Raw genomic sequence first — 12,383 nt, 5'->3', positions numbered from 1 at the left:
TTTGTTGGCACTGTGGTGTGTCCTGTGTAGCCTTTGGGTCTGTTTGGGACTTGCTGAGCCCCAGTGGTCCAGTGTGTGTTCTGGCTTCATGCACAGGTCCCACATGGCTGTTGCTCACTGAGTTTCAATCAGAATTTGAAGAAATCCAACCCTTTCACTGAAGTCCAGACCTGAAGGGACCATGAGAGGTCACTTGTTCTTAATGCCTGATTCAGAGGCAGGATTATATACACTTACACCCCATCCCAGGCAAAGGCTTATCTGATCTGCACTTCTGAATCACCACTAACAGGGGTTCCACAGTCTCTGCTTTCCAGTGGCTGCAGCTTGTGCAGTTTGGAATTTTCCTCTGTCTTTTAAAACTCAAAATAATATCGCACATTTCAGCTGAATTAAAATAATTTCTTGCTATTTATATGCTGTTCCTTTTAGTATATGATGACTTTTGCCAAATGACATTTGCCTTTTATGCAATAGTGTCAAATCATCTTAAATCATCTTAAATTTATCAACTGTAACTTTACTCAGATTATACTCCTCAGTTTAGCATCTTTCTGAACTGGGTCACATCTGCAGAGTGTAGAAATCTCCTCCTAGCATGAGAAATACAGAGCCTGCTTTGGAGATAGTTTCTAGGAGGCAGATCACCACCATTCAGCTGGAACGTGCATGCAGCCCAATCTCACACTCAAGCTTTAGTGATACAGAGAATTGTAAGTATCAATAAGTAGTGCTGATTCAATAAGTATGCACCAGGCTCATGCAGCTCAGGAGAACGGATTCAGACAGTAATCACAGCTGAGCTCTGATGGCATCTCAAACTAATCGAATTTCCCTTTTGGGACTTTCTGTGTTGTGCTCCAGCAATTGTGGCAGGAGAGTTCTCCCTTAATGTAGAAAGCCATTACTCATTCATAGAATGAATTGACAACTCCATTAGCAAAAGATAAAGGAAGGAAGAAAGGAAGCTCCTGTGGCTGAGAAACTAGCTTGGGACCCAGGAGGTCAATGTTTAACTCTGCCACAAACTACCTGTGTGACCATCTCAAGGTATATGGGCTTAGTGAAACTGGCCACTAAAGCCATGCTTAACTTTAAATGCATAACTCATCCTCTGTCTTCAACAGATCTACCTTCTGTGTGGTTTATTTAAGTAGCAGTTGGCTTTGTACACCCTCTAAACCAACAAGGCTGTGATCACATATACAATGTAAGTGAAAACGAGTAATAGTCATCTTGCATATAAGTCAGGGAGAAATATATTCTTACTTCTTAAGCTTTTCCTTTACTGTTTCATGAACATTGTTCATATTCTGTTTGTCTTCCCCTCACCTGCAAATGGACTGATCGTAGCATTGAAGCACTGTTTTCTTAGGCAGGTGGTAAAAGAAGCATCCAAATAACATTTATTTCCCTCTTTGTTATTGGTTCTGTAGATCAAGGGATAGTCTGTCAGTTTTTGATAATGGCAAGTGAATACCAGAAGGCATGATGCAAATAATTGCTCTTTTTTTCCTTCCTTGTAGTAACCAGTCGTCTTGAGAGCATTAGAGGAGAAGGGTGCCCCCACAATGGCTGCTGAGTTGGATTTCTCCCCACCTGAAATCCCTGAGCCCACATTCATGGAGAATGTGCTACGCTACGGACTCTTCTTTGGAGCCATTTTCCAGCTTATCTGTGTGCTAGCCATAATCCTGCCAGTGTCCAAGTCCCACAAGACAGTAAGCAGTGCTCTTTAATATTGATGGGTAGAAGTGGAGAAAGTAGGATGGGAGGGAACTTTGAGTAGTTAATGGAGACACAGTGATCTGCCTCTGGGTTTGATGACAGTCTCATTGTTCTCTCTCCTTCCTTCCAGCTTTCCCACCTCCAGCTTTTGTCTTGTGATTTACCCCCATATCAGAAAGTCAGGAACAAATACCTGAGCCAGGATCTCTAAATATCAGTGAAAAAAGTGACTTGAAGCACTGGCAAGGTGTGCTAAATGTACATGATGTTCCTGACGGTGCAGGAAGTGGCTTTAGTCCCAACACCAGATTGTCCTACTGCTGATTTGCTTTATTAATTGCCAGAGCATCCCCTTCACAGCACCTGCCTTTCAGGAAATGACTTTGGGCTCTATTTTGTGTACAGTTGTTGGGAACAAGATACAGGTGATATTTCTAGTATATTCTAAGATATACAAGATATTTAAGATAGGTGAGGACATGGACCTGCTCAAGGGAGTCCAGAGGAGGCCATGAAGATGCTTTGAGGACTGGAGCAGCTCTGCTCTGGAGACAGGCTGAGAGAACTGGGCTGGTTCAGCCTGGAGAAGAGAAGGCTCCTTAAGGGGAGACCTTAGAGCAGCTTCCAGTACCTAAAGGGGCTACAAGAAATCTGGAGAGGGGCTTTGGACAAGGGATGTAGGGACAGAACAAGGGGAATGGCTTTAACCTGCCAGAGGGGAGATTGAGATGAGTTCTTAGGCAGAAGTTCTTCCCTGTGAGGGTGCTGAGGTGCTGGCACAGGGTGCCCAGAGAAGCTGTGGCTGCCCCATCCCTGGCAGTGTTCAAGGCCAGGTTGGACACAGGGGCTTGGAGCAACCTTGTCTAGTGGAAGGTGTCCCTGCCCGTGGCAGGGAGTTGGAACTAGGTGATATTTAAGGCCTCTTTCAACCCAAACCAGTCTGTCATTCCAAAGTGAGGAAGGCAGTTTTCAGTACTGACACCCAATGCCATGCCAGCAAGTGGAGTGTGCTTTGATGCAGTTGGTACAGGAGAAGGTTCAAGTGAAAGGTTGAAGTGAGCTACAGGACTCCTGTTCCTCTAGACTGGGCCCCACTGGGATGTCCTGCATCCTCATGGCTTTTCAGATCGAAGACCTTCATGTGCCTGTGGTGCTGGGGACAGGGATTTCAGTGTTGGTGATCAGGCTGCAAGTTTGGTGGTTTGATTCAGGTTTTGTCTAAATGCTTGTGGTGTATTTTCAGTAACAACTCAGCATGGGAGGTGTTGTTTTCAGACTATTGCCTCTTGTGCAGAAGGAAGCATGGAAATTTTCAGCCTATGCGGGGAAGGGAAGGATGAAGTTCATGGCCCAACTTTTTCACCTTTAACTGCTGGTGTGATGTGAAGTTGCAGTGATGTACTGGATTAGTGTCACTGCCCCAGCATGGGTGCATGCTCTGTTCTGCTCAGAAGCTGCAGCTCTCAGCAGGGAGATGATGGTCACAGCTGCTGGTCACGACGCTGTGGCATTGCAAGTCTTGCACTGCTATTTTACAGCCACCTGCACCCATCTGTTACCAGGGTTGCCCTTGATAAATATTTGAGAAACACTGAGGAGCCTGATTCTTGAAAGCTGGAAGGAGTGAGAGCTTTAGTTTGAAGTGTGAAAGTGAAGACCAGGCCCCAAATTAAACTGCTAATGCTCAAGGACCTGTTACTGTTTGAGTTTGCAAGTGTGCCTTGATGTTTGCTTGCTCTACTTTTTACTTTCTCCACATGTCCTCTAGATTTACTGTCCATATGACTAATTTACAAGACTGTGAACTCCAGAGGCTCCCCCTCGAGATCTTGGGAATGATGCTTGAGCCTGGGTAGGATAGTAGGATCTCTGTCTTGGAGGCTTTGGGCTTTGAAGTCTACCTTGGTTTGAACGTTAGAAGGCAGCAGTGCTCGCTTTACGGCAGCTGCATCCCTGAGCAATAACTGCATGTTGCTCCATTCCTCCAGAGCCTGCCGGCTCCCCGTGCACTGATTACAGCCCTTGGAAAGCCAGCCAAGTCTCCTTCCTTGGAAAGCCACACAGATGTGAACTCTTAATAGCCCAGTAACTTGAGAGACGTTTGAACCAAGTTCTTTGATTATAAGGATACTGTCAGATGCTCGCCTCCCCCTCCATTATCTGGAGCGCTGTCTTGGAAGCCTGAAACTAGCACGTCTTGCTCAGCCATTTTTTGTGTGTCCTTTTCCAGTTGGCACACACTGACTGATAGAAACCAAGATGCTAAAGCAATATTTATACTCAATGCATTTAATGAAAGGAGGCAATCTGCATGTGTGTGCTTTCTCAGATGAGACTGGCGCTGTTCCCTTGTGTTTTTACAAGATAACTAGACTTTATTTCCCAGGGCTGAAGTACTATCTGTCATCTTCCCTGAAGGAAACAAGCAGCATATCTAAGCAATCCTTGTTAGTCCAGGTGAAAAAAGCTTTGCCTGCAATTCCCTTCCTGGATTTGGGGCTCAGTTTGGAGGCTTTGAACTTTGCATTCTTAAGTGTGGGGGGGAATATTTTTTTGTCTTGCCCATGATAGTGATTAACATTTAGCAGAAATACCCGTGAATGTTTCCGTGCACATTGGTGATTATATGGTATGTTCTCCCTTTCCTAATTTGAATAGTTTTCATTTAGTGTTGATTTTCTTGCCTTTAAAGTTGGTTTTGTTTTTCTTTTCCAAATGCTGTTTTAGACACTTGCAGCTTCTTACCAGAGAAGCCGTTAAAAGCTGTTCTGTGCATAAACTCACACATCAAAAAGCACATGCAGGAGAAGCAGAGATGGTGCCACTTGTGTCTCATTAAACGTGGACTCAGTTTGCTATAGAAGTGTTCCAACAGGGATACCCAGCACTTGCTTCCTTTGGCTTATACTCAGATTCCCAAAATGAGCTGTCAGCAAATCATAAGAACAAGTTACTGACTGTTTCTCAATTGATTCTTGTAGGACTCTGACTGTTTTGAGCCCAAGAATTCAGAGACAGTGAAGAAGCCAAAGGCGACTGCTCCGCAGATAAGCAAGAAACCTAAGAAGGAAACCAAAAAGAAACGATAAAGGCATGACCTATGAGCCCCAAAAGGCAAAATAATCACCTATAATCACGCTTCCTCGGAGATGACATCAAAGGCAACTAACTAGATTAAATGGTTCTCTGGCATTGCCATGTTTTACCTTTCGGAGACAAGGGAGAAAGAACTTAGAAGAGTGGAAGGGGTGGGATTCTACCATAGATTTCCTACAAGCAAAGAGGGCTTCATATGTCCAGGACTTCATTTGACATGATTAATGTGTCAGTCACCACTAAAGGGACTTCTGTCATTTCTGCTGGGTAGAGAGGCCTGTTTGTTCTAGCTCCACCACGCTGGCTGGGGTTCCTAGTCCAGTCCCTGGGAAAGGTGGAGCACAGGTTGCTACTTTGGATGCTGGTTTGTGTTGTATTTTTTGAAGGTGGAGGGATCAAATGGATCAAGGATACTACACTACACAGCTTTGTATTCATTCATCTCTGTTGTCATCTAGGCTGAAATACATAGCTGCATTTTATGGCTTAATAATAATGTCTTTGTCATATTCTTTAATTCTTTAGGTAATAACTCATCAGATTCCAGACTGCAGTAGATGAAAAGCTTTCATTTCCCCAGCGTCGCTGCCTTTCTTACTCCCCACCCATGCACTTCTCCTTTACATTCCCACCCTGGAGAGCAGGTACAATTTAGGGAATTGAGGCTGTGGTGGGGACTACAAAAAGCAGGGAACAGTTTGATTCTGGAAGGTGCAAAATTTAATGTGTGTGTTAATGGGGTTCCCAAGTTTCATTTCCCAAGTACTGTGTGTTGGAGAAAAGCTGCTCTAAGGTGGGAGTCTTGGAGCAGGGAATTTGTTGTGTATCAAACAGCACTGCCTGGCTGTACTGTTGATAAACCTCCTGTCAGGCAGCTGAGTTCTAACCACGTGCTCCATTTCAACATGACTGGGGCTTGTTGCATTTGCAGTCTCTCTCCCAGCCTTACCTGCTGCAGTTTGCTGCATCTCCTCTTGCTGAATTCTCCCTGAAGTTAAACATGATCTCTGCCTGAGGAGATAGAAGGGGTGGCAAGCTGCCTGTGTACCATGACTATATGGCAAGAGACATATACACAATGTTCCTTCAGGCTCTAGCTCTCCAGGCCCAGGGACAACCTAGTATTAGATTTAAATATGGCTAGACAGGACTGGAAAGAGATAGGTGGTGACACAGCCACAGAGTCTCTGTAGGGCAGCTCGAGCTTCCTGATGCCAGCTCACATCTTGGTTTGTTTGATCACGAATGAGTCAATGGGAGGAGAACCTGCTCTTGTAGGCGCACCCAGGGTTCAGAGCGGCTTTGAAGGACAGGCTTCTCTCTAGCAGGGCGGGAAGTCTGTGATCCTTTTTGCATACACAGCCTCCCATCCTCAATTTACAAATGCCTGGGGAGCCCGGATATGGTAGCAGTGTTGTGCTGGGTGTTCTTTAACAGGAGTTGAACACCAAGTTTACACCATCAGTGTTTAGAACAGCCATGTTCTCTGCTCACTCTTGGTTTTGGTGGGTGAGACAGATGGATCTCAGTACCAGTTTGATTAACCTCTCACTGCTTCCTCTACTCCAGGCTCTCTGCTTCCCTTAACCAGAATGCTGACACCAAGGTGCACTGTTTAAAATCCAGCTTAGAGTTCTGCTTTAAATTCAGCATTTTCTTTTTCTTCCCTCTTTTGAGCTACATAAAGGCAATACTAGGAGGACAGAACAAAGCACGGGAGGCACAAGCACTCTACAGTTGCTTTGAGTTCTCAGTACAAAGAAACATTACAGAAATTTCCCAGGCAAATAACAAAGAACAATATTGTGTTATAAGTTTCCATTATGGACCTGTGTTCCTGTCTGGAATCTGCAGGGGAAAGAAGAGCATGGCCACTGCCCTGGACAGGGACTGCAGATCATTTCTTCCATTTTCATAAAAGAGGATGGTGGTGGTTTTATCTAAAAGACTCTGGTTTTCTGCAGGTTGCCTAAAGGCGGGGGTTAATGCTTTAACGGAACTGCAACTATTGAGAGTAGCACACACATTACCCAAAATATAGAAGTGCTTCTGCAGCTAAGAACCAGTTAGCAATGAGCACTGTGTGGTTGTTACCTGAAATAGCAGGCTACTACATACACATCTATATCTAGCTGTTTGCAGGCTGGTTTACTCACTGCTAAGTAGAAATCATGGATGTGGGGGTTTGGTTTTGTTGGGGGAGGAGGGATGAAGATAAATGTCCTAGTCTGTTCTTAACAGTATTATACCTATTTGAATGCTTTTGTTAGCTGAATTTATAGTGTGTTTTTAGAGATGATGAATATCCCATGTGTTTTAGTTTCTCTTGACATGTGTAATAAATACAATCAGAATCTCTTTGTTTAAAAAGAAATCTCTTTTTAAAGTTGTGCTGCCTTTTCCATGCATTCATTGTGAAAGCTGCCAGAACTCGCACTATAGGAACACAGGGACATAAATAACCTATTCACAGAAATGATCCATTAAGGGAAAGCCTTTCAGATCCTTTAATCTGTGAGAAATTGGTTAGTTAATACTGTCAGGCATGTGTGCATCTCTATCTATGTTTGACTTGGAAGTAGGGAACTATCTCCCAGTACAGCTTCACCTTCTTGGGAAGGAAGGAGGAAATGGTGCAATGACTAAATGAATTTGCCTCTCATGAGAGATTTTGGCTCCAAGAGCCCCCATGAAGGTAGCAGTAATAAAGGCATCATTTGTTAATAATGCGAGCAGGGGGATTAGATGGAATTCAGTAGGCTGGTAATAGGGATTTTCAGTAGCCCCTCAGCTGTAGCTCAGGTTTACATGCAGGAGTGTGGAGCTGGCTGGTGGCTCTTCTTGGCTGTGGTAAGACCAGAGTGGGTAACCAGGCTCTGGCAAGCATCTGTTGGTTTCCTCACCAGAAAACCAAAGCTAAAGAAGGACCAGTGTGGTGACTCCTTTAATTCCCAAGCATTTTTCTCCAGGCTGTTTTGTAATTAATATCCCAAAGGGAGTTGAAGGCCTCCTTAAGGCAATTTTATTGAAGGGGAGGTTTTCAAAGGTCTGCCTCCAGATACCAGCTAGTTGACAGCATGGGGCGAGCAGCACCTTGCTCTGCCACCCAAAGCCCAGGAGCTGGGCTTAGAGCTGAGTTTCCTCAGCTAATGTCAAGTTCCGCTCCCTCCACTGGCCAAACCTCAGCTCTGAAGAAAGATGGTGGGGAGCTGAGAATTCCTTGCTTCTGTTTTGATCACATTCCTACAGCTCTGCCTCTCTGGCCACGCTCATCTTGAGAGCTGTGGCCATCGCCATCCCCTTGAGCTGTCCCACGCTCACAATGCATCCTTGTGCTCCTCTGGCACAAGCAGCACAGTCCCTTGAGACAGGCTAATAAGTAGCTTGTGACTGGAGTTCCAGTTCACACAGTTCAATTAAATCCCTGTTAATCTTGTTCAGACCTAATTTACTTTCATTCTCACACACACGCTTCTCTGCTTCAGAGAGGTTCTGGTGAGGTTCCCTGTTGATAGGAACTGGAGAGCCAAAGGCTGTCTTTGAGGAGGACTGATGTTTGCAGAGCAGCCCCCTTGTTGAGTCAATAACTGAGATTATTTCCCAGCCTGTCTTGAAGAATGTGGAAATATTCCTTCAGTGGCTGGACTTCAAATAGGGTCAGGGCTGGATTTGATGATGCTTGAGGAGAAAATCAGGAAGCTGTAGGAGGGGAGGACCTGCTCAGTATCCCTGTTTCCCAGGGCACTGCTGAACTGTTCCCCTGTGTGCATGTGTTGATTTTTGGACAGATCTGGAGTGCTGGACTTCTCTCTTGGGAGCCTCTCTTAAGCTCATACTTCTTTCAGGCAGAAGTTATGTTATTCACAGCCTGTGGCCTGCAGGGATTGAGATGACTGTATTGATTTAGTTGTTTGTTTATTAATCTCATGAGGCATCAGAGACTGACTGCAGCGAGAAAATGGGATCATAAATGGGGAGTGCTGGAGTACAGAGCATGGCTGCTTAGTTGGTGATAAGGTTGATTGCCAGCTTTGGCACTGGGAAGGGATCTGACCTCCTTCTTCCTCCTCCTCCAGCCAGCAGGGATGATTTGGTTAGGGAGCATTCCCTTTCTGTCTGGCAAGAGATACGGGCTGTCATCAGTGCTTGCATTTCTTTTTAAATTGGCAGTTACTGCGGGTCCAAGGTCCTGTTTGTCTCCTCTGGTAGTTTGTGGCTTTTGAGTGGTTTTTGGGGGGATGTTCTCTGGCTTTTGGTACATGGGCCAGTGTGCAGTAGCTGATCAAAATGCCTCTTGCTTGGGACTGGCAATCGCAGGGCAATGAACTCAGCTTCCTGCCTCTCTTGGAATTCAGCTGATTTCCCCATTTCATTATGATTCTTCCCAGTTTGTGGCCTTTCTGTCACTGTAATTGCCCCTCATGCCACCTCTTGATGCTTCCAGTCTGTATACTCATGTCCATTGCAGTTCTGTCCTCGCAGCCAAATTTTACCTGCCAGTGGCAGACAGTGGATCTCACCTGCTGTCACAAGGACTGATACAAAGAAAGAACATGTGGAGAAGCACCCAGGATGGAGAAAGGTATCCCCTTGTAATCAGCCTCTTTAGCATGTTTCTCTTCCCTGATGATTTCTTCAAGCAGCAGATGTAACTGCTAGGGAAGGACATCTCCCCTCTGCCTTGGAAGCCCCAGGTCTACCCGGGAAGCTGTGCCATGCACATCAGCCTCCTCCTGAGCCAAGAGGAATTAAAGCAATCAAATATTTTACTTTCCATCCCTGGCAGTGTTTAAGGCCAGGTTGGACACAGGGGCTTGGAGCAACCTGCTCTGGTGGAAGGTGTCCCTGCCCGTGGCAGGGGTTGGAACTGGATGAGCTTTAAGGTCCCTTCCAACCCAAACCATTCTATGATACGATTCTACGATTCCAGGTTCTTGTGGTAAGCGAGTACTCTAGTGCTGCGCATCCTTCACCCATTCAGATCCTGCTCCTCCTCGCAAGCGCACACAAATTAGTCTTGTGCAATCCCAAACCTCTTGCAGTGCTTGCTTCTCCCAGCTTCCCTGCTTTTATTTAGTGCCTGGAGGCCCTGATGTGGCTTTGATGCTCCTTGCACCCTGCTTGCTGGAGGCGTGAGCAGCCACGCACCAGGAAACCGCAGTCCTACCGGGACCACAGTGACGTAGACCAGAGGAGAGAAGCTGACAGGTTCCTCTGTGGCTTGAGTCCAGCCTTTTTGGCTGGTAGGTACAAGGTAAACCTCCTTTGGATCACATCTGCTTTGCTTTTTAAACCCAACTGTTGCCTGGTTGATGTCTCTTGTTGCGCTTGCAGAGCTCAACTCCCAAATGGGGGATGCTATGGATGGAGGGCGTTGAAGGGCTTTCACTTCTTATCTTCCGTTCTTGGCAAGAAGCTGTGTCCCTAGAACCATGTTCTACTTGAAGTCCTATTTACATGCTAACAGCAGTGTTCCTTATTTGTGAAACCCACACTCTTCCTTGCCAGAAGGCTGTCCCAGCCTCTGAGGTGCCTGCCCCTCTAAGTGTCGAGTTCAGCCAGTCCCAGTTCATGGACTGAGGCCATGGAAAGGCATCAGCAATGGCCTGAGATGTCTCATACTCTGCTGAAGCTGAGGCTACAAGCTGGGAGTCCCTGGCTCCAAGGCTAGTCCTGGCTGCCTTCCCTTTGGCTGCTGCTTCTGCAAAAGCCATCCCAAGCCTGCTAAAAGCCAAAGTCCGGAGTACAACAGGCACCAGTGAGCTCTCACAGGGCAAAGCTGCTCCCTCCTCCAGGGAACCTGCTCCAGATGCTTCCTGCTAGTATTTGTGCCTCAGCTCTGGCAGCGCAGGTGGGAACTGGCATGGGGCTGGTGGGGCTGTGTCCCCTGGCTCCTGAGGGCAGCTCTTGCACATCAAGGGGCCTCGCTGTAGTGAATGGCTGGACTGTGGCTGCTGGGGTCTGTGCAGGAGAGGAGGGTCCTCATGGCTGTGGTCCCCACAGAGCAGCTACTTGGGATGCTGTGGTGGCTCCTTCAGGTGTCTGAAGCAATGTTCCCATGGATTCAGGCCTCTGCAGTGATGGGAATAGCAGAGGGGGCAGGTTTTGAGAGAAGAGGAGAAGCTGCAACCCTTTCTGCTCCCCTTTATTTAGCTCACTTCAAACTGAGCACAGACCCAAACGTCATATGGTTTAAATTTCTCAGATTCAGGCCTCCCTCGCCCATCCCTCGCTGGAAGGACCAAGACTGGATGAATGAAGGGGAAACACCCTTGTGTCTGCTACAGCTCCGCTCGGCGCAGGCTGCAGCTGCTTGAAGGCCAGTGAGCAGAGGGATGCTGCTGGGGCGACTGCCTGGGACACCTCTGCTTCCAGGGAATGCCGCAGCCCCTGGGCAGGGCCACCTGGATGTGGCTACCAGAGCTTTGTGCCAGCCAATGATCCCTCTGTCGGCAAAGCAAGCTGGAATGAGGGCTATAAATCTCATCTGGACAAGTTTCCGTGGGCTTTTCTGAGCTGCTCTTTTCTATTGATACAAAGACTGGCCAAAAAGCAAAATTTCCACCACTGGGAAATGGTGATATTTTTTGTGTGGCTTTTCTGTGGAGCTGAGGCAAGAAGCAGAAAGTGTTGGATTTTTGCCCAAATGAGCTATTCCAAGATACCTATTTCAGATTATATTGAAACATCCTATTTTATCCGTCAGAAACTTGATGGGAAACATTGTGCCTCTGTTGAACATGCGGATAATTTCCCCCCACAGCTGTTGAACTTGGTGTGTCCTTATCAAACATTGGCACATCACCAGCCAGTGGTTTTCCCCAGGGAGTTTTGTAGTGACACTTCCTGGCTGGGGCCATCTTGGTGCTGAGGCGAAGGGCCCCTCTTGCACAGCAGATTGTCCTGAGCTGTCCTGAGCCCCCCTCAGTGACTTCTCAGCTGCCCCTTTGTATCCTACAACCTGCAGGACACTGGTGTTTGCCGCTTGGCTCCAGCATCCCCGATGCTCAGTGTGAGAGAGAATGGCCAGAATTAGCATTTCTACCATGAAATATTGCCAAATGGCTCATAGTGGAGGAGTTATTCTGGTCAATCCCCCTCAGAAAATCAGCTCCTGAGCTTGTAACAGCAGCTTCTTTAACGGGGCTGCTGGTGTTGATGGTTTGCCATCACACCCTCACTGTTTGCGGGGCTGTAAAGCTCAGTGACTGTAAAATCTCAGGGCAAGAGCCGGGGCTGCTTCTGCATCTGTCCAGCATCTCAAACACAACCATTAGATTATTAATAGTAATAATTTGTGCAAATATATTTGGAATCTGCAGTGAACCAAATGCAGCTCGCCTCAGGAGCAGAACCCATTACACAAAACGTATTCATGCTTGCCAAGGGGATGCTTAAAAATAAATCTGGCTGGAGATGAATAGATGTTTTGTTGTAAATCCACAGCTACGTTGGAGAGGTCAGGGCTCAGATCAATTACTGGATCCAGAAAACACCTCGGGAGCCCTGTGGAGCAGTTTGATCTGCTCACCCGGCAGGGGAAGGAGTCACGTACTTAC

The 12,383-nt window shown here is 46.7% G+C and overlaps 1 protein-coding gene across 1 annotated transcript; it reads left to right on the top strand.

Annotated features, from left to right (window-relative positions):
- Positions 1-1,571: 1,571 nt before the first annotated feature.
- On the top strand, positions 1,572-4,817 carry MANBAL (mannosidase, beta A, lysosomal-like). The gene is made up of 2 exons (XM_010019011.1): positions 1,572-1,721; positions 4,710-4,817. The coding sequence occupies exons 1-2, from the start codon at positions 1,572-1,574 to the stop codon at positions 4,815-4,817; spliced, it is 258 nt and encodes an 85-aa protein (XP_010017313.1).
- Positions 4,818-12,383: the final 7,566 nt, after the last annotated feature.

The sequence above is a fragment of the Nestor notabilis genome, unplaced genomic scaffold (assembly GCF_000696875.1).
Source record: "Nestor notabilis isolate BGI_N333 unplaced genomic scaffold, ASM69687v1 scaffold10577, whole genome shotgun sequence".
Taxonomy (NCBI): domain Eukaryota; kingdom Metazoa; phylum Chordata; class Aves; order Psittaciformes; family Psittacidae; genus Nestor; species Nestor notabilis.
This window is presented reverse-complemented; position numbering and strand designations above follow the sequence as displayed.

What these genes read in the sequence shown, in the direction of transcription:
- MANBAL (XM_010019011.1), top strand. Translation starts at nt 1,572, where the DNA reads ATGGCTGCTGAGTTGGATTTCTCCCCACCTGAAATCCCTGAGCCCACA. An exon ending in TGTCCAAGTCCCACAAGACA is followed by an intron (nt 1,722 to 4,709) that starts GTAAGCAGTGCT and finishes TGATTCTTGTAG; the next exon opens with GACTCTGACTGTTTTGAGCC.